Source organism: Charadrius vociferus, unplaced genomic scaffold (assembly GCF_000708025.1).
Source record: "Charadrius vociferus isolate BGI_N301 unplaced genomic scaffold, ASM70802v2 scaffold214, whole genome shotgun sequence".
Classification (NCBI taxonomy): Eukaryota; Metazoa; Chordata; class Aves; order Charadriiformes; family Charadriidae; genus Charadrius; species Charadrius vociferus.
In genome coordinates, this window is record NW_009647955.1 from 1,030,772 (window position 1) to 1,054,438 (window position 23,667).

The 23,667-nt window shown below is 38.8% G+C and overlaps 1 protein-coding gene across 1 annotated transcript in view; it reads right to left on the reverse strand.

Annotated features, from left to right (window-relative positions):
• ARMC9 (armadillo repeat containing 9) overlaps nt 1–23,404 on the reverse strand; it is a 66,446-nt gene extending 43,042 nt beyond the window's left edge. The window contains exons 1-8 of the mRNA XM_009883347.1: nt 23,354–23,404; nt 21,973–22,098; nt 21,233–21,403; nt 20,055–20,210; nt 17,242–17,334; nt 15,980–16,004; nt 9,256–9,413; nt 7,242–7,340 (exon numbers count right to left, since the gene is read on the reverse strand). Of these exons, the coding sequence (XP_009881649.1) occupies nt 7,242–7,340; nt 9,256–9,413; nt 15,980–16,004; nt 17,242–17,334; nt 20,055–20,210; nt 21,233–21,403; nt 21,973–22,098; nt 23,354–23,404 (879 nt within the window). The remainder of the gene's footprint in view (nt 1–7,241; nt 7,341–9,255; nt 9,414–15,979; nt 16,005–17,241; nt 17,335–20,054; nt 20,211–21,232; nt 21,404–21,972; nt 22,099–23,353) is intronic.
• Between the last annotated feature and the right edge of the window lie 263 nt (nt 23,405–23,667).

Consider the following 23,667-nt stretch of genomic DNA (forward strand, 5'->3'; position numbering starts at 1 on the left):
ATATCCGTCATCACAAGGGCTCATAGAGTAATATCCCTTTATGGGCAAACAGGCACACATTAAAATAAAGAAGATTAAAAAAAACAAGTTAACAGAAATAAATCACAAAGAAATGCACAGTTCTAAAAAAAAAAAAACAAAGAAAAAAAACAAACCAACAAATCAAAATTCACTAAAAATTAACAGACTACTAGCTTTGAAAAAAAAAAAGAAAAAAAAAGAATAAGCACCTTCTTCCAAGGCAGGTACTTGTATGTTTTAGGACTGAAATCAGTGTGTCCCTCTTGTGATATATTTACATTCAAAGTTCTATTTTCAACACCTGGCAAACATACCCAGTCTGCACGTTATTCCGTTATAACTGTCAGTTAGAATAGCTATGCACCAAACACTGACAAACGTAAGAGAATATATGGCTTCTATTGCTCACTACCCCGAAGCAGCTAAGAGAGAGATACCAATGAACATCATATAGATCAGAAGACCTCAGCTTCTGAGAAAGCAGCTGCAAGCATTCTCCGTACTTGCTTTGGTTGGAGTTGCTCACCAGCACACAGTGAAAGCTGAGAGAGACAGCTTAAGGTGTTTCAGCAATGTTATCAATTCCTCACCCCCAAAGGCTCCAAGGATAAATTAAGAAAAAGTCTCTGGAAGGAAACCTAAGATATACTTACTAAAATAAATAATGGTGGTAATTCATGGTCTGAGTACTTTACTACAAGATATACCATGTTCTCTTTAATTAGACTAAAGTATTTGACTTAGAACCAGTGTTGTATCTAAAAAGAACAGTCTTAATTCAAAATAAAAGTACACCATTCAACACAATGAAGTAAGACCAACATTAATTATTCTGCTTCTAGTCTTTTTGTGCCAACCTGGCAATACTTACTTTAGAGGACATATTTGTGCAAATGAATAAGAACATAAACACTGTATTTATCAGGTTCCTCTTTAACAGACATATACAGACTTAAGCAGAGGGTATAAGAGACTTGCCACTCTTCACTGAGAGCAGCAAATAAAGTTTTTTCTATTCTTTAAGAAATTTTAAGAATCTGACATTATTCTTTTTACAGTTGTATCACCTGCAGCAACTTGTGAAAAAGCCATCATATACCATATCAGCAGAAAAAAAAAAAAAAAAGAAATTCTCTTTGCTTACATAAAGAGGTAGTTTTGCTTCTTCTTTACCATATATAAGCGGTATCGTATAAGAATCATCCCATGGACAGGGATAGAGAAGACTGATATATTTCATTCTAAGAAAAGCTTATGTAGGGTAGATGCTGTTTGCTGTAGTGTGCACATTATTTTTAAATGAAAGAGTGCACACCCACATAATGTTTGGTGAATCCACTCTGAATGGTTCAGAGTAACAGAAAAACCCAACTTCTCTTACTCTGTCTCCTAGGTTTCATGTGGTCTCCTGGTGCAGAAAACTCTTTCACAAGTAAGAAACACAATACCTGCCACCTACTATTACAACTTGATGGCTTGTTCACATTTGCAGTAAAAAGCATGTTTGAGGAAAAAAAATCACAGATCAGCAAATAAAAAAAGAAAAGAAAAAAAAAAGAAAAAGAAGTTTTCCACAGCTTCAAGAGTTGTGCCAAAAGAGACCTAAAACTTGCAAGGGACATTAATTCAACTAATTGTAGCTACAGGTAAACATAATCAGACTTAATAGCAGTAAAAACATAATGGGCATTTATTCTATTCCATGACACAGGAGCAATATATGCGAACTATACAGCTTTCCAGTCACAGAAGGATTCTCCAGTGGTTAACGGACACCTTGACTATTGACAGAGACTGCACATCTGAAGCAGCAGTTCCTGTTTTCCCTTCTTCCCTTTAATCTAAAGTTTAGAGAATCTTATTACATTATCCCTAATCCAAGAAATTCCAGGAAGGTGTACGTCTTACTAGAACAAGAAAATCTATTCATGGGTGTTGTGGTTTAGGCCAGGACAATGGGTTTAAGATTAGAGCCTATGCTTAAGAGCTACTCTGAACGGGGAACGAATGCACAACGCTCCAGTGATAAAGAGACAGAATCCTCTCAGCTTCATGATGTGTATTAAACAGAAAATTGCAAGCATCAAGAAAACTACAACCCACGCTTCTTATCCATCAGACAAACCACTATTAGAAAGAAAAAAAAAAAAGAAAAAATAGTACAACTTAAGTTATCTTAACAGTATTCAAGATATAAGGGACTATGATAGATCACTGTATTTAAAACTACTCTTTTCCAATTTACCCACCACTACTCACATCAGTTCCCTGTCCAAATAAACACTAGAAAGCCAGGAACCTGATTAAATCTCCAAATGAATGTTTCCTGAACTTGTCAGAGCTGGTGCTCTGACCTCCTATTCTTAGATCCAGACCTTTTGCTCTGACAATTCACTTAGATTTCTTATCTCCCAATTCAGGACCACACATGTCAAATTACACCATAGAAGATGGCGATAACGTTCAACTGCAGCTAGGAAAAAAAGCCTTATAGTATAACCGGGCTTTAGAGAAGCCTTGGAAACATCTCCCAACTGTAACACAGTAGTGTGGCCTTTCTCCCACTACATGCAGCAGATGCATCCTGTTAATGGATTGTAGATTGGGCTCACAGGCTGACCCAGGAGGTCACAGAGCTGACAAGAGGCATGACGTTGCTCTGCGAAAGAATGAGATCCAAGCCAGCTTACCAGAGAGCACAAAGCAACAGCCAACACCATAAGCCCTTGCTAACTAAGATTTCACAGGTACGATTACACTGGGAAAGTTTTTTGGTCAAGAGACGTCATCGCCTCAGGTCTTAAAGCCAGTTTGGTAAGAAAGACTTGTTCTGGGATTTGTCCTCCCAATACGAATTTCTTCCAGTATGAAAGGACAGGCCTTCCACCACAGCGGGGGGGCAAACCAGGATGCTGATGTTTGTACAATAACAGCACACATTAGTAAGTGACACATGCTACCTTTATTGTAATTTCAAAGCCTGAGACCTCAAGGCTTTATATTACACAATACTACTTTCCTGACATTAAAAATTGAGCACAGAGCACAATGCACTGGGAACAAAATCAAGTTTGCAGACAAATAATACTACCAAGGATATAATCCAAGGCATACTCTTTAATTTCCTTGGGCAATACTTCATTTTGGTTATAGCACTGGTATAGTCCTCCTTCCCAGTATAATTTAAAACTGCCAGTGTAGTGTAGTTGATTTAACAGCATATACTGTAGAGCTCAAGTACGCATCTCAGAGCATGATGCAGCTTTAACATTTTCTGCTATCAGAACCTGCTCCCAGTCCTGGATTGTCACAGTATAGCTGACTGGACTCAAGCACCTCCGCTTTCCAAACTACGTAGTGCACATCCACTCATCCCCCAAGTAAAAGCAGTAGAAACTTAAGGCTGCATGTCAGTACAACAAAAAACTAATTTTCTTGCTAATGATGTTCTTTTCTGCTCTCTATCTAGAGATACCGATCTGCCAAAACTAATTTATTTAAGGGGCTGGTCCTGACATTGGTGATGTCAGTGAGATAGGGTCAAATCCTGAATACTCAAGGCAAAGTGGGGGCAAACAAACCCCAAGCCACCACATTTAATGCCTGCCTTTAGACATTGTTTTTTTTTTTTTTTCCAAATGTCTCACTTATCTTCCCTATACAGTGACCTAATGGTAAGGATAAGCAAAGGAGCTGCCCCTCTGCTAGTCTCTTCCCTCTACAATTATACAGGAGACTGCCCCTTACAGCAGGAGTTTTGTGAAACGGAGTAGCTGGAAAGACCACGCTCTAGTGTCTCTAATTCGTTATGAGCAAAAAGTGAAGGGACCTTCCAACACAAATCCAGCACAGATGCTGCAAACTCATGCTACTACTTAGTCTGGGTCATGATGCCTCCAGCTTTATTCCAAAACTTATGTGAAAACCTGAAACCACTTAAGGATAGAACAATAACATCTAAGCGTATAACAATGAGGTATTTGGAATCCTTGAAGAAAAAGTAATGGGATGCCTTAGTGGCCTAGTGGCACACAGTCAGAATTTGGTTTTTAGTCTATGTCATCTGACTTCCCGGATCAACAGAGTCAGGGAGTGTTTAGAAACATTTTGGGGTTATGAGGAAGGAGTCTCATTTTTCTTCTCAGAAGATGGGCTATATATATATATATATACACACACACACACTATATATATATATAGTGTGTGTGTGTATATATATTATTCTTATACTTATTTGTGTTTCCATATGTTTGCTGTTCGTGTAATAAATAAAACCAGAACACTCTACATGGGAAATAAAGAAGAAAATATGATCAATCAAGTGTGGAGAAAATGATAACGTGAGGAAACCTGGTTAGAGTGCAGTCAAGGTCTACAAGAAAGCCTGTGATTAGCCTTCCAAAACTCAGCTAATGCCTCAGACAGCCTGACTGCGTGGGTCTGCTTACAGAAACAACATTAGATTTCAACCACAGTAGTTACTATAACCTCACTGTCAAGGAGTGACCTAAACCAGTTGAGAAACCCTTGATCTAAACAGAACCACTTGCTATAGCTGTTCTGGTCCTTCACTAGAGAGCACAGTAACTACCTCAAATAGTGCGGGTAAAGGAGCCATAAAGACACACAGAAATAGTTACGTTAGTAAAGCCTGGTATAAAAATAGATACAACTGTGCCAGAAGAACACAGCTTTAGTCAGCTTAACCTAGCTAATTTAGGACAGGAGGGAGGCAAGAATTTACTTCCAGGAGGGAAAAAAATCCACCCCCACCAAATCCTCTTTCTCTGACCTACCTACATAGCTGGAGACTCTGCTAAAGTGGCCATACTGGCATAAGTATAGTAGAAAAGGCCCTTCTGGAGCAGAAATATTTTTTGAGACACTTTTAGAGAAGCAAGAGTAAATAAACATGATGCATAAAATCAACAACCATGTCACAGTTGAGCATCTTTTAGTAGAAAGAAACAGAGCTGCAAGAGATTTTGAGCAGTCACCTAATCTGTCCTGGAGGAGCAGCCAAGCGTCAACCACTCCCGGTAAATGGTAACTGTTTGTCCATCTATTTCTTAAGAACATCCAGTGACAGAGATTCCGGCTGAAATACTGTGTTTATACTCTGCTATTTACCCACTCCTTCAATGATCAATTATTGTTTTTAAAATTCTTAAAAGTAGGAAACAGATGTCCATACCTAAAGGCTAAACCATACAAGGACAGATGTTTATGCTAAAATAGCATATCTGATAGGGGTACAGAAAGACATATGCAGTCTAGCAATAATCCACCCAGTTTTTATCAGTGAAGACGCAGCTTCAGCCACCTCTGCACTCTTTGCAGCGCAGACAAAGAAACAAATCAGCATAAGGAGGACACTCTTCCCTCTGCCCCCTTCCCCAAAGGGTTTAAGAGATCAGAGGATCAACTTATGATAGAAAGAAAAGAAAAAATAAGAGTAAAACACCGGGCATATGGAGGACCTTGTAAGTATAGGAGAAAGAGAAGCCTTGACGCAAGCAGAGAGCAGGAACTGAAAGAAGAGGTCATGTGGCTGTACAATGGGTGCTCTCAGAACAGGGAAGGGGAGCTGGGAGACACACGTAACCCCAACATCAGATTGCAAAAATGTGGAAGTCTACTGGGGTACATAAAGCATTATCTTGGAAAGCCATTGTCAGAAGAGGAAAGACCTCTGAAAATTGTTGGTTAGAAGAAAGATGGGGAGGGTATATTATGGGGTGGGAGATGGCATAACCATGCACCATGGACATGGTGTAGATTTGAGGAAAGAGGATTACAGAAAGCCCCTAATGTTGAAGTAGCAGACAGAGACCCTGGTTCCTTGCTGAAGCCCTGGGATACGCAGCCTGCAAAAGCTGCCAAGAGTGCACCTTCTAAATACATGGCAAGTCAGAGAAAGGAGTTCTGACCATTAACAGGGAAATGAGGACATTTAAAACAGCTTGAAGAGCAATGAGGAATAATATTTATCTCTGAGAATATTAGCACATAGAAAAGAAAAGGGAACATTTTTATTATCTCCTCATCTTTCTGTAACAGATTTTCAGGAGGAACAAAATGTACCCATAGCGTCATTGTTGTTAAAAACTTTGGCTGGAATAACAAGCAAGAATCTTATTTTCTTCTGCTTTTCCTTTGACACTTCACAAAGCTCTCCTACAACGAAGTCAAGTATACATGAATTTTTGCCATGGCAAAAATAATAAGCAGAGTTCATGACTTTGGCTTGTCTTTGTAAAGCAGTGGCACACAATATTTTAATATTAAAATGTTTTAATGTTAATGTTTATTTGAAAATTTTGAACAAGCTAGGTATTAAAAGAGGCTGTACCACCGGACAGCTCTTACACTATCATTAAGTCATTTAAAATTTCACACCCCCAGGCACAGTTTCACAGACACGAGAAACTATCCTAGGCGGTTCTGGCACTGGGAAAAAAGCTCCCTCTCCATTTAGGCAGAAGAGATCAAGCAGAACATTAATGGGCAGAAGCAGCTAGGTATACTGCAGCCATCTGAAAAGGAATAGGAGGCTGGTGGAGTGGGAAGAAAAAAATCCCTAGGCATCCTGAGCTGCTTATCAATAAGGTCAAAGTTCCTTAGATACGGGGTTAAAGCCCATCACATAAATCCACAAGGTGGCTTTGGTGTGTCATCTAACTGCTCATCTAAAAAATAGCTCTTACAAAAAAGGGAAGTCATCCCTCCCTCCTCTTTTCTCTATTTGTTCTCATGATCCTGTCTGATGCTTCCCCTTTATCTGGCTAAGGCAAATCACTCTAGGGTTATAGAAGCGCTGCTGACAGCGGAAAGGAACACAGCATGCGTCCAGAGCTGAGCAACACCACCACCACTTTTTAGCTAAATTAAATTGGCTAAGTTCTGCTATCAAACCACACTCATGATATTAGGTTTAGGGTTTGAGGTTTTTTTAAACATTCAGTAAGCACTTTAACAGATATACAGCTTATTGCCATCATAACAACAAAATTAATCACACTTGTGCAGCTATGACTGCTTAACCATGTCATTCACCAGCATTTGAGATCAACAAATCCTTATGCATTGCTATATTCTTACACAAGCTTGGACACATTATGTTTTGCCTTTACTATCTCCCATTCGTTGATCGATATACAGCTTAAGTGGTATTGTCTTTTGAGATAGTTACTGTAAAAAACCCAAACATTAATACTTACAGTTCCGGGCCTTGTGAAGTCAATGCTGTGTGCTACACTTTGTCTCATCTGATTGCTAAACAAGCGAACACAAACACTTTGAAGATACTCTGGTGTGATCTAAAAATTAGGAAACATAAGGAGAGAACAGGATTACACAAAACTTATACTTTCTACCAGACAAGTGTTTCTATACCAAAGCTTGGATTTTTTGTTTTAAAGAGGGCAAGAAATCACACACCTGAGACTCATCGATGCAAGCACAAGGTATATACTGCAACTACAGTTCTGTTCAGAAATTAAGAAAACTGTAAACTCTTTTCATCTGGGAATAGTTACGCTATTCACAAGACTAACACTAAACACTTTCAGAGAGTCTAGAAGAAAAATGGAGTTTGTCACACCTGTGTTTGCATACAGATTTTCCTCAATCAAAAGGTAAGTTCTCCAACAGTACATATGAAGCAGTTTTGTGCTTTAGACTTAAGCAATGACATGCTGATGTTGTCTAGCTAAAGAGCAGAACCTACCCAACTCTCTTGTACAGCAGAGAGAATAAATATGAATGATACAGTACAGAACTTTGTGTTTCAATGCAAAACATCTCACTGGGTTTAGGTTTTTTGTTTTGGGAAATCTACATCACAGCAGAACTGCCAAATTTCATAAGTTACTAGCTTCCCCAGAACAGAGGTGAGAGGACTGCGATTATAGAAACAGGAATGGGGACACTTCTGATATTCTCAGACCTATAGCAAGACAACAAAACCCTTTAAATTCAAAATGCTGCAACTTGAACATGATTTTGTTCAGTACTCAAGTCCACTTTGGATTCAGAAATGACAGAAACCAAGATTCATAATGAAAGAGCACCCTCAGCTGGACACGATTGGGAAGGATCAGATGACTGTGCAGAACAAGGCTTACAAGGGAAATGAAACAAGCATCCGCAACAGAAGATATCTAGTGCCTGGTTCCTCCGCCACAGAAGGTAAGAGGATATCACCTTGGAGAGCACTGACGTGTGAAATGGGAGGCAGCAAATGAATGACTCTGTGTTTCTTATTGTTATCAAAGCTCATGTGAGCAGATACCTTTTCTCATCTGCTGCAAAGTAAAATCCACACCTACAGGCAAATTCTTCCCTGCAGTAACGATGTGAGCAGACAGTGATCCCAGATGTAAAGTAACAAACTACAAGACATTCACACTGACAGGAGGAAGGTACATACTGACTTATCAGCAGGCAGAACAGGAGCTCCTAGGTCGTTCTCCCTGCTAACGATTCACAGCTCCATTAAAAGCATCTAGAGGCCACTAACATCTGCCATAAGAATAATCTTCAGCTTATACAGAAGTTACAGTGCAGAGGCATGCTTGCAGAGAAGAGGGCACAAAAGATGAAGCATAAAATCATCTTTGTATGAAAAAATACCCGTAAGAAAGTTGTATCTTCTCCAGTCACATACGTGCGGCCCATTTCACACAGTGAACATCTCATTCACTCTTTGCCCAGTTCCCTTTACCAATTAAATTAACAAGTTCAGCTTAGCAGAATAAAAAGCAAAGCTTTTTTTTTTTCCCACCACAAAAAGCAAAGCTTTTTGTCACCAAAATTTTGGATGAGAAGATTGTTTCCACCACAGTGTAACTTAAAGCAGACCTGGCAGCCGTTTTAAATATACAACCACCTGTGATGGGCTGGATTGCAGTAAATAGTCACAGTAATGCCCTCTAACCACTGCTGATGCCAAAACTCAAAAGGGGACTCTCACACGAGATCTGAGATATCTTGTGAGATGGTGATCGTTTTTTCAAGATTTCAAGATTCAACCTATCTCCTGCACTACCTTTATCCTAGTACACAGGGGCAACGGAAGAATCTCTTATCCCAAGTGCTGTGTCTCATTAGTAAAGAGACACAGTACTTACAGAAATGCTCATAACTGCGATGCTTAATTCACGTTTTAGTGGCATTCTCTCTCCATTTTCTTGGGGGTGGGGGAAGCAAATACACATCTGAGTCATCTCTTACCATCTTGCCATTGACTGTGGCCTCCAAGGAATCCACCAGTTCTGCAGTGACTCCAATGAGATTATGGTAGTCTGCTTGCATTTTGTTAAATCGTTTCAGGTAGGTCATGGTCCTGTGCTCAGATTCCACTAACTGTTGATGAAGATGTTGCAACATTTCTGTCAAGAGAATAACAAAAAAGAAATAACATCACCTTTTCAACCAAAAGGACAAAAGAACCCGCAAGCATTTTTACTGCTCTGAAGGGACAACTTCAACTGCTGCTGTGGAATTACTTTTATCCACGGGGTGAAATTTCACTGTAAGGACAATTCCACACTACTAGTGTGATTTCATTTCGTTGCAACAGCTACAAGTATTTATTTTGCTTCATTGCCCAAAGAACCAATTGCTACAGCAGCAAATTAGGCAGTAAACATCACTGAATACATTTTTGAAGAGGATAGTGTTTTAAAGGCCTGTTAATACAGGAAGTTCCATGCTATCAGAGACAAAACAAGGCTGCGGGAGTCGAATCAGGAGAACATATGACAAAATGCAGCTCTGACTTGGTTAACTGAACTTGCTACCTTCAGATTAGATTCATGCACTATCTTCCACATTCGCTAAAGTAACAGTGGCTAAAAAACAGTATCACACAGAGCAACTCAAAAGGTCAAGCTGCCACTTCAAAGATAAAACAACAGAACAGGAAAATGACAGTACCCAGAGATTCCTGCCAGCGTCTGTTAAATTACACTGTAAGGTTGGGTGTTTTCTCCAGTTAATTTATAGAAATAGACCACTGAAACAGGTTATGTAGTGCTTTACTTATTTAAAAAAAAATACTAAGTGTTCTGTCTTTCAAGAAAAATGGTACAATTCACAGAGAAAAAAAGACCCAACATTCAAGTTATCCAGTTCCTCACCTGCTATTAAAATAGTCACTGAATTCTCCAAAGTTGCAAGGAATTCTCTACTTCATTCTCTACTTCTACACAAAATTTTTCAGGTGATTCCATCACTTACTGCTTGATGGTAAACTATATTAGTTACTTTTAGTACCTTCAGTTTCTGAAAATAACTCCAATTCTTCTTTTATTTCTGTCTAAATTTAAAAAAAGTTGCACTCCTGCTACATTTTGTTCCTTTGGGTTCAATTACTTTAAAGATGAAAGCAGCAAACTAAGCACCAAAATCCGTATCCTCCATCCCAGTCTCAGACCTAGCCAAATTAGCATGCTACATGGAAGTCGGGCATAGAATCTGGAACTGCATACTGCAGTGCACATCTTCATGACTGGACAAAACTATGAAGGGAGGCACAATAATTCTACTGTTACTGCTGATGTTTATGTATATTGCCAGAACACTATGTTTTAAATTAGTTTGCTGAGAAGCCAGTATTGGTCTAGCGTTGTGAAAATGGCATTGCGCCCATCTGCAAACAGACTGAACATTTACCATAGGACTTACTGTTAAACAATGGGCAGAAATCAGCTTGACTACAGAGTTTCAGACAGAAGTCAGAAGTCTGGAGATCATCTAGTCCAACCCCCAGAGGTCCCTTTCAACCCTGACCATTCTGTGAAGTAGGATTTATTTTCACAGATTTCAAAAAAAATTGGATTAGAGTAGAGCGTTCCAAACAACTCAATATGACACAGTTTAGGTCCAAACAGACCCACAGGGAAGAAAAACAAAGTAAGTAGATAAGATGCAAAATTGGAAACCAGAAAAGCCAGTTCCTATTCCTGGATTTGAACAGACTTAGCCGACAATCTTTGAGGAAACCTTAACCCTCTTTCATGATTCACTGTCTCTTTCCCTAAAGATTGTACGTTCCTGTAACACAGAAGCCTTGGGAAATATAACTTACGTAAGTAGAAATCATCAGGTTCTTCATTAGGAGAATCCTAAGCAGTACAAAATTTCACCGCACAGTTATGCTCTGTGTTTAAAAAAAGCTCAGCATACACAACTGGTCTGGCTGAGCACTAAGGTAATACCTTGCAGCTATGATAAACAAGCTCTGGAGAATTTAAGTGTAGTTATTTAAAAACTGTCCTTTGCCATTTGCTCCCCTGCTCTCTGAACTCAGGCATGAGCCTCTGCTGTCCCACTGCCACTGGCACAGGGGCGGTAATCTACAGCAGAGGGAAAAAATGGGGAGTGAAAGTGCTGTATCAGCACCACAACTTATCTGGTAGAGCCTTCACAAGTCTTCTACAATGGCGATCTAGATACATTGCAGGTAGCAATGTATTAATCGTGCACAAATATCTGCCAAACAGCTTCCAACAAATGGCTTCAAAAAGCAATAAACGTGGCTATAAGAGATGCAAAACTGCCAGAAAAATACTATTCAAATAGAAGTGTTCGTAAAGTTTTCATTACAAGTGAAAAACATCAAAGTCATTAGATAGTTCTATGAATTCAGATGTTAGAAATTGCTTTAAAAACTTGTGACATCTTATGGATTTTTAGAGTTTTTGAAATATGCTGCCTTCATATCATTTATATGAAAAGCAGTAGGTGGCAGAACAGCTTATTTTTACTTTCAGAAAATTTAGAAAAATTATCTTTGTAATGAGATTTTTTAGAGAAAATGTGGATTAATAGACTTTAGCTATAAACTGACAGTCTAAAATAAAGCATGGAATACAGGGAGGTACATTCTAATCTGTATTTTTTCAAAATTTATGAGTAAAGGAAAAAAAACAAGACAGTTGCTTTACTTTCACAGCCTCTTCCCCTCTAAGAATGGCTGCTTTCTCAGAATCATTCATGAATCACAGCATCGTGCACCTGCAGAATTTGAGTGACACCTAATATCAAACTGCAAATCAAGCCAACTTTATATTTTTCTTATACTTTCTAGAAGGGAGCCTGAACTTCTGTGAAATAACAATAGAAGCCACAGAACTTGTTCAAATCCAGCAAAATACACTTAAAAAAAAAAAACGAACACTAGAACAGCTCCCAGTAACACTAAATAATCTTGCTGAGAGCACCAAAATTTTACAGATCTTTAAGCTGTTAAAACCATCTCAACCGCAATCAATTCATCAACTTAAAAATCAGAAGAGTTAAAATAGCCCCCAAAGACAATCCAAATTATTCTTCCTTGATAATAATCATTCAACTTTGATTTTATTTTTATTGCACAGCCATCACTGCTAAACTGCTACCACAGCTTTAATATGAGACAGCTCCAAAACAAGAATATTTTTCTGAACTAATAAAGATTCTGAGAGCAACCACTGCACAAAACTCGCCACTTTTCAGCACTTTATTCTTTTGCTTAGATGAGCAAATTGGAATACATTTTTATTTAACTGTCATACAACACATTTGATTCAGAAATTTCCAGAGGACGTATCTAGAGCGTGACTTTCACTCAAAGGAAAGTTGGAAGCACCAAGTCATGAAACATAAACCTATTCATAATTTGCTTGCTTTTCGTAGCCCAGTGGCAAAAATTTCCAGTGATGAAAATTTTTATTCCAACTACAAATCAGCGGGAAAAACTACATAACCAAAACTCAATATAGCTCATGAATACTAATCTTGGCAATTAAGAATCTGGGTCCAATTTACTTTTTGCCTGTTAAAGCCAGGGATTATCAATTAAACACTGGTCTTTACTGAGAAAAGAGAGTCAAAGAGAAGAACCACAAAGTCTTGACATAACTTGCATTTTTTATATCGCTATCTTCTCACACATAAGTAATTCTACTAAAAATGGAAAAATATTTCATCAAGTTTTTCTTACCAAGATGGCAGGAAGCTTTCATCATCGACACACAGCTGACCCAAGTACAGACAGCTGTTGGAAGAGCTGGTCCTGCACTGGCCCATTCTCCCTTTGCATTACTGCCATATTGCCATAACCAGTAACATCATTTGTGCAGATAAGATCAGGGAACTACCAGTCCAGGTAAAAATTAGTATTCAGTTGCTTGTTTAAAATGTTAAATCATTCCCACCTGAATCAGGATAGGGGAGAAGGAAAGAGTGCCTTTCAGAGGCGGTTCCCATTTAAGTCGCCTCGCAGCACGAATCAAACTGCACCCGCATTAGTGAGCAGAGAGTAACACAACACATTTGGCTTCTCTCTTTCCCTCTCCCAGACACAACTTTCAACACTGACAAATGCTTTCTACATATGATAAGCTTACAGAGGAGGGGGGAAAAAGCTCTGGACCTAATACCTACCAAAACCATTATTCATCTGTGGAAGAAAAGAAGGGAAAATAAAGGACAGAGGACTAACCTCCTAGTTAGGAAGATACAGCATACAGTAAAGCTTGTGACTCTGCCAAATGATGATGTTGGCATGAGGCATCACCTGAACTACTGCATGTTTCTACCAGTATTCTTGCCTGCTTTCTCACATATGTAATTGTCAAGTATTTTTAATGTTTTTCACTCTAGTTCCTGTGAGCAGCCAAGGCATTACATATAATATATAAACATAATTCCACAATAAGCTTTTCTCTCTAAGCGACAGATTGGTCATTATCGTTTATGACAACTTACCTAGACCTCAAACATGTTTCCTGAACTTGTGCTTGCTCTCTCTGTTTCTCTAATCTCAGCCGACCCTCACATACCTTGCTAGAAGCATCAGCTCTGGCCAGGTCAAAATCCTGCATACCATGCAGCAGAACTCTCAGTAGATGAGTTAGAGGTCCCAAGAGCTGCTGTCAGACACCAGGGGTCCTTAGGTGACACCAAAACCTTGCTCTTAGAAGAGGCAGTAGTTGCCCTGTCTCCTTGCTTACCTCATTTCCATAAAAATGACTATCCACATTTTAAACGGACATCTTTCCACATTAATAGTCATTCAGACTATAGCAAATCTTGACAAGCAGGTAGGTCACACTTGACCTTCTTTTGTGCAGCAGCCTGACACACTTCCTCCACTCCCTCTTTCCCCGAAATGGTGGAAGAGTGACTGTGAACTCATCCACAGATTTGTAACGAGGCAGTGAGAGGGACAGTAGCTGAACACACTTCCAAATACTTCATTCCTTCCGTTTCTGTTAGCACAGAGGACACACAAAAGGTCTGAAGCTCTCTGTGCAAGATGCCAACCATTCTGCAATTCTTCTCTTTCCAGCCAAACTGAAAACATATGGGAGAGCTGCAAGTTAAGCAGAACTGCCACGCAGATGGCTTTGAAAGTCATACAGGTATTAAAGTTTTTTAGCAAATGGATAAAAAGCCAGACTGTAGCAGGTTAATCAGGAAAGGTAAACACACTAAACTCTACAGGACACCCTCAAGAGCATACGTACCACCCCACCCAAACTTGAAGTGCTTCAGTATGTCAGACTAATGATTGTCAACTATTTACACAAGGCTGTTTTCAAGACTCTTTGCCATACTGGTCTTCATTCATGTGTTGCCTATTAATTTTCTTTGCGTTTCTCCTTCACTGATAAAGTAAATATTCTCCAACAGTGAGTATGTACTGTGGACACATGTGATCTGAACAGCATACTGCAAAAATAACGCCTCAGATCCAAAACTTCCCTATGAGAGAGGCCTCAAGTAACCTTTATGAAAAATCCAAACTGACTCAACCTCCAAGACACGTAACAGGTCTACAAATCAAGGCTGACCCACAGGCATTCAAAACCATGACAGTGCCTATACTTGTACAAAGCACAGAACCTGTCCAAATAAAAAAAGAATTAGGCCCAAAATAATTCAGGGCCGATCATGTAGTTATTTCTTTTTAATAAGAGTATGGAATTCTTGCCTTCAGGAAAGTCCACGACCAAGAAAAAGAGTAACTTCTGGAAAATAAAAAACCACAAAGATCTTTCTATTATTCAATGAAAGTCAAATGCAACACAAAGCACAAAATAACAAAGAAAATACCTGGAATTCACAGTAGGAGATGAGCCTAACTTTCTCTTTAATTCAATCTATAAATAGTAAGTCCTTAGTGTAAAATTACAGAGGAAAAGTCATTTTAGGAACCCAGCTGGGCTCATACAAATCCCTACCAATAAAATGAACACAGAAAGTCAAGGGAAAAAATTAATGCAAGGGAGTTGGGAACCTACGTTCTATTTATGGAACTGATTTTTAAAAGGTACATATTTCAAGTACCATCATCATCTAATGGGATTCAGTGCTGAAATTATTATTTTTTAAAGGACCCCAAGGCACTTAAGTGTGTATGAAGAGCCTACCTAGAAATGCAACACAGAGAGTCATACTTAAATTAACGTGTTCTTATTCGAGAGATACCAATATGCAGTAATTTAGGAGTTTAAACAGGATGAGTGAATAGGAACAAAATCAACTTTGTCTAAGATCAGAGAGTCATCAGAACAACTGAATGAGATTTGAAATCTGGAAGACGCAGATAGGCATAAGCAGGTATGGGAGAGGAATCTGAGGAAACTTACTTTCATCACAACTAAAAATGGAGAGCTGGTATGCACTTTGTAAAGACTTCTCTACTTGTTTTTACCATATTTCAGGACAGAATAGACTTAAAATATGAATCCTACTACTAGGCCTCCTCCCATTTCTAGTACATGCCTATGCTCAACCCTACTGACCTCAAGCAGTCTAGCAATAACTATCACCAAGACAGGGGTCTGGATTTCAAAGGACTTTTTGCAATGCATCACTAGTTTCACCATCATTGCAGGTGTATTTCCACTACTATTATAGTCCCTAATGATCTTACAGAATATCCTTACCACATCTCAGCATTTACCTTTGTTGCACTGTCCATTCTCCTTCTGTTGTACAAGTAGAAGCAGTTCAGGAAAATGTGCATCCTTTCAATACGTGTTTGTTCCAAAGGCACAGAATGAGAAACTCAACCAACTGGCAAACCCAACCACGTCAAATATTCCTGCTGTCCCAGGCAATAGCCAATGACTGATGCTCCACAGGAGAGCAAGAATAAATGAATTAATAATAAATACATTAAAAACTCGTAAGTGCACAATGTACAATGTTGCATGGAGAACTGAGACTTTCTGCTGAACTTTAAAGACACTAGATCTAGCTCTGAAGTATAAGATACAGTAACTCCAGTCTGTATTAACACCAAAATCAAAAGTCAAGCTGCTGATTTTACATAAAATCAACACACAAATATGCGAGTGTTTTAGGGCAAGTGATGTTTTATACCTAAGAAATATTCAGGGCTCAATTAGGATCCAGTTCATCACTCCATAAAGAGGAATAAGCAGAGAGAAGATTTTCTTCAACTGTTCTATGTGAGACTCCCACACAAACATCCGCAAAATGGGAGTGAAAGCAGTGTATTGATCACTGCTCCCCATCCTGGCAAATGGGCAGGAATGGAACAGAAGGAATATAATTTCTGGTTCATCATTCAGTACCACCATGGCAGCATGCTTCTTTAGAACAAAGTAAAATATAGTGGGAGAAGGACCTTCAACTTCTGTTAAAATAAAAGCAGGCTCCAGTTTAGTTCTCTATACCTTATCTTTAACTGTACTGACAAAAATGGAGAAGATAATTTGTCATATAGCTAGTTAGTTTGCAAATTAGGTCTGACAACACAGCTTAAATAATATTGTTAGAAAAACAATACAGTCTGAAGGGCAAGCCATTTAGTAAAACAATAATTTCTGGAACTCCTGAAGCCCTGGAAAACTTTCAGTTAGTCCATGAAATGGCTAATTGAAAAGACTAACAGCTTTACAAATGCTAAGACAGAAGTCAGGTCAGTGCCTTGGGATTTCCTGTACTTTATATATGGAAGCCAGGAATGGTCATACAATAAACATGGAGCTTCATATGTATCTATACATTGTCTTTACATAACTTTTTCCAAAGTTTTTTTGAATGTGGAACATAAACAATGTTTCCTATCGTAAAAACACTGAACTGCAACATTACTGCAATTGTGCAATAAATCTTAGCAGCACACTCTTCCAATAAATTATACTACCTCTTTATAGTAATTCTAATTATCTTCATAGTGTTTTCTCAAAAGGATACAAATAAAGTGAGAAGCTGGGGAGTCTGTCTGGCTTTGAGAGTCAGAGACAGGAACCTTTCCAATCTTGTCCTTAAATCCAATGTCCAAGAATCCTTGAAAAAAAAAAAAACACAAATGATGACAGCTGTTCACCAAATATGTACACTCTGCTGAAAGTACCGTTTAGATCACAGCAACCTTCTACTAGTAAAGAAGGCAGCCAGCATTGTATTGAAAAGATTTTCCCTTCACTGTAGTGAATGCGTTTGCTAGCTACCCATAAAAGTGTGCAGAAATTAGAAGAGTTCAGTATTAATCCTAGACAAGAGTTCTAACAACAAAACATAGCTTCAAGTGTAAAACTATCATATACTGTTGGTGCCTCGTATGCACATGCAACAACTACACCTAAATTAGAAGTACCTTTAAAATATAAGCAACTTGAGAAAAATATAAAAATATTAATATGAATTTTAAATTTATTGAATACAATCTGAAATGAATAATCTTCCATTGCTCAGTTTTCAAAAAGTAATCACTGCAGTCATCTTTCACTCCTAACAAGATCTAGAAATTGTAAATTTTGTCAATAAGTATTGCAAGTGTCATGGCATGACATCAGTAATCAGGGTACAACATTTCTAAAATAAGAATTTGGAGAGAAACAACTTGTGTATGAAAAATAGACCAACACATCAGCCACAAACTGGCATGCTGTCTTCTGCCTGATGTAGCGTCTCGTGAGCACAAGAAAATAATAGTTAAGGAAAAAGCCAAACTATACCAAAGAATTCACTGAATACTCATTTCTCCTATCTCAAACCTTCGGTTAAGCTAGTTTCTGTTTGATGAAAAGCTAGCCAACAGATGAAAAAGCAGTATCTTCCAACAAGTAGCAGGAGCTTCCCAAATTTACTGCTGTATATGTCTATGTTGCAAGCTGTTCTCGCAGCTCAGATTTGCCCTTATTTCACCATGCTGGAGAGCGTACAGAATTTACTTGCTGCATTTACCAATTCAGTATCCAGACAGTGGTGCACCACAGCGTGCTGTATATTACCAAAGGAACCATGTCTCCTACAGGGAGGAGTATATATTATTTTTCAAGATCTATTACACAAACAGACAGGAACTCCAGCTATATAAAGCATCAGACGCCTGAGAAAAAAAAAAATGCCGTAAGAACACTGCTTAGTAGACTAGTGACTCACTTGCTGTTCTTTCTCAAACGTAAAACAATCTGTGTTTCAACACTAACATGGAATGAGCTGTACAATTCCCACAAGAAAATACGCGTGACTGTGGACTAAGAGCTTGGACACTGGGTTACTATGAATAAACCTGAGGAACTCCTCTTAGATAAGGCATAAAAAAAAAAAAAGCCGCCAAGTATAATTAAAAAAGAGTAGTGATATCGCATCTCTGAGGTCAACCAGTACATCTCATTATTTATAGCTAGTCCCAAAGGAAAATGGCAGTATATGCCTTTTTTTGGTGTTAAACTAGAGCTTCTTATCAGCTGGTACATCTAAAGTCAGCCCTAGGGCAAGTATCACTTAAGCTTTGATATCAAAAAGCATGCAGCAGCAATGCAGGCTGAAGATACCTCCTCCCACCACAATAACTGCCCACAGCTTCTTAGATAAACCAACTCAACTGCCCGTGTGGCAGGATGGTTAAGAATTTCAAGCATATAACCCTGCAAAATATTATACATATTTTACAAATTTGTTTACACATGTGTGCGTACGTGGGACCATTCACAAACAATAGAGCAGATCAGTTCCTTGATCCACTCCAAGAGCAACCACATAACCATCCATTTCCATCACAACCAAGAAGTTAAGGTACAGTTTTGCACTGCAGGAACAATCTGTCAGCCGGTGAAATGGTGGCTGTATCTTCCCCATAGGTATTGCCACCAATACTTTGCAACATCAAACCACAGCTCTGGACATCATCTCCTAACCATCGATCTCCACATTGCCCAGAAAGCAGTCAGTGTAAGTCAATTACCCCTTCATCAATAGAATAACTGTAGACATCATCACATTAAAAGTGCACCTGCAAATGAGATCTATTTTGAAGTTCAAGCACACTAACTTTTACACTCTGTTCTCACCTTGCACGTCCAAGCCTAAGAACTGAACTCTGAAACAGCCATTTAAAGGCAAAGGCTAAAACGTATTTAACAAAAAAAAAAATTAACTGGGAAAAATGACTGCGGCAAGAGTCACCAAACCACTAAGCACAGCTATGCTCTACATCAATGCTTTCCATCATTTTTTTTTGGGGGGGGGCAGGGGGTGAGGCATGGGGAAGAGTCTCAGAACACAGACAAGAGAGACTCATTTTCTGTTACAGGAAGATTACTCATAAACTTGACTTTCTCTTCTCCACATTCAATGAAACTGCTGCAGTCTCCCTATGCCTAGCTATCATGTTTTAAGTCCAGCTATATATATACACAGATAGCGGTGCTGGGCAACAACCTCAAAGCAAGTAAGCAGACTTGAACTACTATATAGTGATTCCCAGAAGCATGCATATTTCAGGGTTGTGTGGAAAGGAAGGAGAGGTAGCAATTCTTACTTATGGACACAAAGCCAGCGTCCTATTTAGGACTCAAGTAAATATAAAATATATTAAGATGGCGCTCTGTTATTGATAGCACTCTCACAACCCTTCCTGCATTAAATATTGTTCTTTCAGGATTGTATAGTTTCTGTTAGAGGAAACAATAAAAGCAATTACCAAACTACACATCATTCAATGTCTATCACCACATGAGAAAAATCTCCACAAATACCATCTCTGCAAAATAGATACTTACCTGAAAAAGTTCTTTAAATGAAGGGTGTACCATGGGGTTTGGAACAAAAGGCAAAGCATAGAAGGGAAGAAACTCTGTAGTCTGGCTCAGCGCAGCTCCTTTTGTTTCCAGGTATGCCTTAAAGTGAGAAATCCTTTCCTCAAGTTCAGCTTTGTCCTAGGAAATAAATCAGCATATTTATTTTGAAAACTATCACTCTGAATGCACTGTAAAGATGGCAAACATAAGCAGAGACGTAAATACATTAATATCAAGTTTGAAATCCCAGAATGCTTGTTACCTAAAAAGCAACATTTATTTAACTAAAGCGCATTATATCCTGTTTTCACTGCTCAAAACAAAATTTAAACCGATGTTGTTATTTCTGTCATCCAGCTCCAACAAAAGAAGAGAGGAACAACTGCTTTTTCAACGTAAATTATTCCTGCCCACTTCAGGCCAGATTTCTAAAGCAGAGTGCCATTTCCATGCTCAAGGCAGAGAGGAAAGACCTACTTTAGACATACTTTATTTCAGTGATAAGTGCAGAACCATAAAATCCACCCACAGAGCACCAGGAAGGTGGGAAGGGGAGCTGGCACACAGAACAGACCAAAAGCTCCTTAGAGGCTGGAAAACAAACTGAAGGCATCAAAATACTCCTGTAGCAGCTGACAGGTGTAAGGCAGGAGCTATTAAGCCCTGGCTGATCCAGCTGACTTCAGGCTACTTAAATGTCTCTTCATCATACAAGTCCTATGTAACAGAGATTTTATTTTATGACAGCTTGGAATTGTCTTCAATATGATATACTGAGCTCGTCAGTTTTTCAGCTGGTCTGATTTTATCAGAAATGTTTATATTTCAACACACAGCTTCAATCCAAATTGGAAGCAAAATAAGTGTTTTAAGAATCTCCTCTAGACTACAATTAGAGGTGTGAAAGTATCAGCATGCTGGTATTTTCAAAATTAAAATATTTCAGGGGCTCCAAGATAAGGACACCTCCAAATTCCATCTGTGTACTTTACAATACACAGGGTCTGGTTCAACTAAAATGGAGACTGTGGCCGAAAAACTGGATACGTATACTGGTAATTCTTCTTACTAAATATTCCATCCTCATACACACTAAAGACAAATAAATGAAGCAAAACAAACAAAAGCAATTTGAAGTTTGAACTGTGAACTAAACTTACAGGCTTTCCCATAGAGTGTTTTAAGAGGTAGATGGCAAAGTGGACATGAAGATAGAATTCCAGCTTCTGAGCAACCGGTTCATTGTCCCGGACTGAAGATGAAACATGCTCTTCCCAGAGCTGGAAGAAAACTTCCTGCTCACCATTTTCAAATGCTGTAAGCAGATCTTTCTGCAAAGAGGAAAAACACTCAGTGAAAAACCAAACACAGAAGAGCCCCATTTTCTCAACAGTAAATTAATGAATGAAGAATTTAAGTGTGATCTGAACACTTTGAAATAAAAGTTTTATGCAAAATCTCTCACCATTCCATGACCACCTAAATATTCTTTCTCTACCTATCTTTATTATCTTTAAGAACCTGAATCAACCATCAATACAAGAAGTACAGCCCAAATTTTCAAGCATGTTGATCTAGAGACCCACCTTTACCATAAAGGAAAAATAAATGCCTACAGTGTGTAAAAATCAGTCTTATCAAAGTATGGCAAGCAACAAGGCCAAAATAGTGTGAACCAAAACTATTGTCTCAGGTTCAAAAGGACTGGAGCTCTGCAAAAAAACCAACCAAACAAACCTGAAAGGTTCTTGCACTGAAAGAAGACTGCTAGCAGACGTCAAATAATCAAGAATCTATTCAGACAGTTCAGATAATCTCACTGCTGTAATAATTCACGTGGTGGTCAGCGGCCTTTGACTGTTTTTAGTATTACTTGAAGTAAATATAAACAATGCATTACCTGAACAGGCAAAGCTTTTGAATTTCTTGAGGAAACACCTGCTGGCTTAGGTAGTGGCTTCCCTTTTATTTTACATTCCTTTGTAAATACTTTCACTGTTTCTTCAAATTCAGCAAAATCCAAATACTACAAGACAAAAACATACAGGAACAACGGTTTTTTAGATTATTAATGATTTAATGAGTGACCCATGAATAGCCAAAGTCCTTTAAAGTTTCCTTGTGTCAGGGTCCATAAATGCCAAAGACTGCACAGCAACAAACCAAGAACCAGTACCTCTTGAGGTACTGCCAAACTACTGCCCAACATTGCCACAGAGAACAAGAATTGTTTACTTTCTTCACTATTATCATAACAGTAGTATAGTAATGATTATGTACTTAAAGCTGTTTTATAGATTTGTTTTCTGAGATCCATAAAAAAAATTTAAGTTACACATGATTCTGCCATTCAGCAGACTCTTGAGGCAGAAAGTGACTGTCCATGCCTGCAACAGACAGCCTGGTGAAAGCTGGGCACAGAAACGGCTGACTGCTGCTCCTCATCACCTCTCTGCAGCACTGGCATCTGTAGAAGACTTCAGTATGTTGGGGCACACAAGACAGATGGGTTAGGTTGCTGGTTTGGTGTTCACCGAGGGCCCTAAACTAAGCTACCAACACTGTGTCAATCAAAAGAATGAAGCAGCAACAAACAGCAGAGATCACAGTTTGTGTTCTTGTTCCAAATCATAAGTATCCCATTTTAGCCAATTTATCCAGAAGGCTGAAGCACAGACTACTAGAGAGACACCCACCCTTGAAAGTTTCTCTCTCATTGTCTTTTTCAGAGGACTTTTTCACACTTTAGAATATGTTCTGATTACCTCTTATGGGCAATAAGGGTAGAAGAGAGCTTACCTGGAAAATCCTGCTTAGGCCATGGAAATAAGCATGCTCAGGACTTCAGCCTGGGCTTTGTCAGGTCTAGGGGTTTTATATGCCTCTGTCATTTTATACACACATGGAATTCAGTGGCAGCTAAGGAACGTTTTTAAGATCTCATTATTATCACAGGTTAGATCTGAGCCCCAAAGCTGTCTGTGGATCTAATCAACTCAACTGTTCCTATAACAAAAGCCCCATTTGCAATGAATAATAGACAATTCTAGATTGATTTGATGTATGACTGCTGGCATTTAACAGACATTGAGCCCTTTGAATTTACAGAGCAAAACAGGAGTCAATATGATTTCAGGGTGTAACAAACACTTGTCCAGTTAAATAACTCCAGAATTTAGACCACAGTTACAACACCTGGCTCTGAATACAAGCATGAAATTTTGACTTGCTCATTTCAACCAAAAAAAAAAAAAAAAAGGAAAAAAAGAGAGAAAACCAACCTCTCTCACTAGTCCGAGTAATTCAGCTTCATAAGCTAGAACATCACCCATTGCTAAGCACTACTGGTATGTCTCATCGTCGATAAACCTAGGAAATTGTAAAGAAGAGGGGTGTTAGCAGACAGCACACCAGTTCACGCAGCCCCGAGCAGCCCAGCCACCCACAGCCCATCAGCCATCTCATCTCCAAACAAACCGCATGAAGAACATATCCCCAGCTCGTAAGGCACCTCCCAAGAAGTTCCGAAGCCGGTCCTCCCCCACCCGACTCGCTGTTCTCGCCAGGCGGCGGGGCGGTCACACCGGCGCTTGAA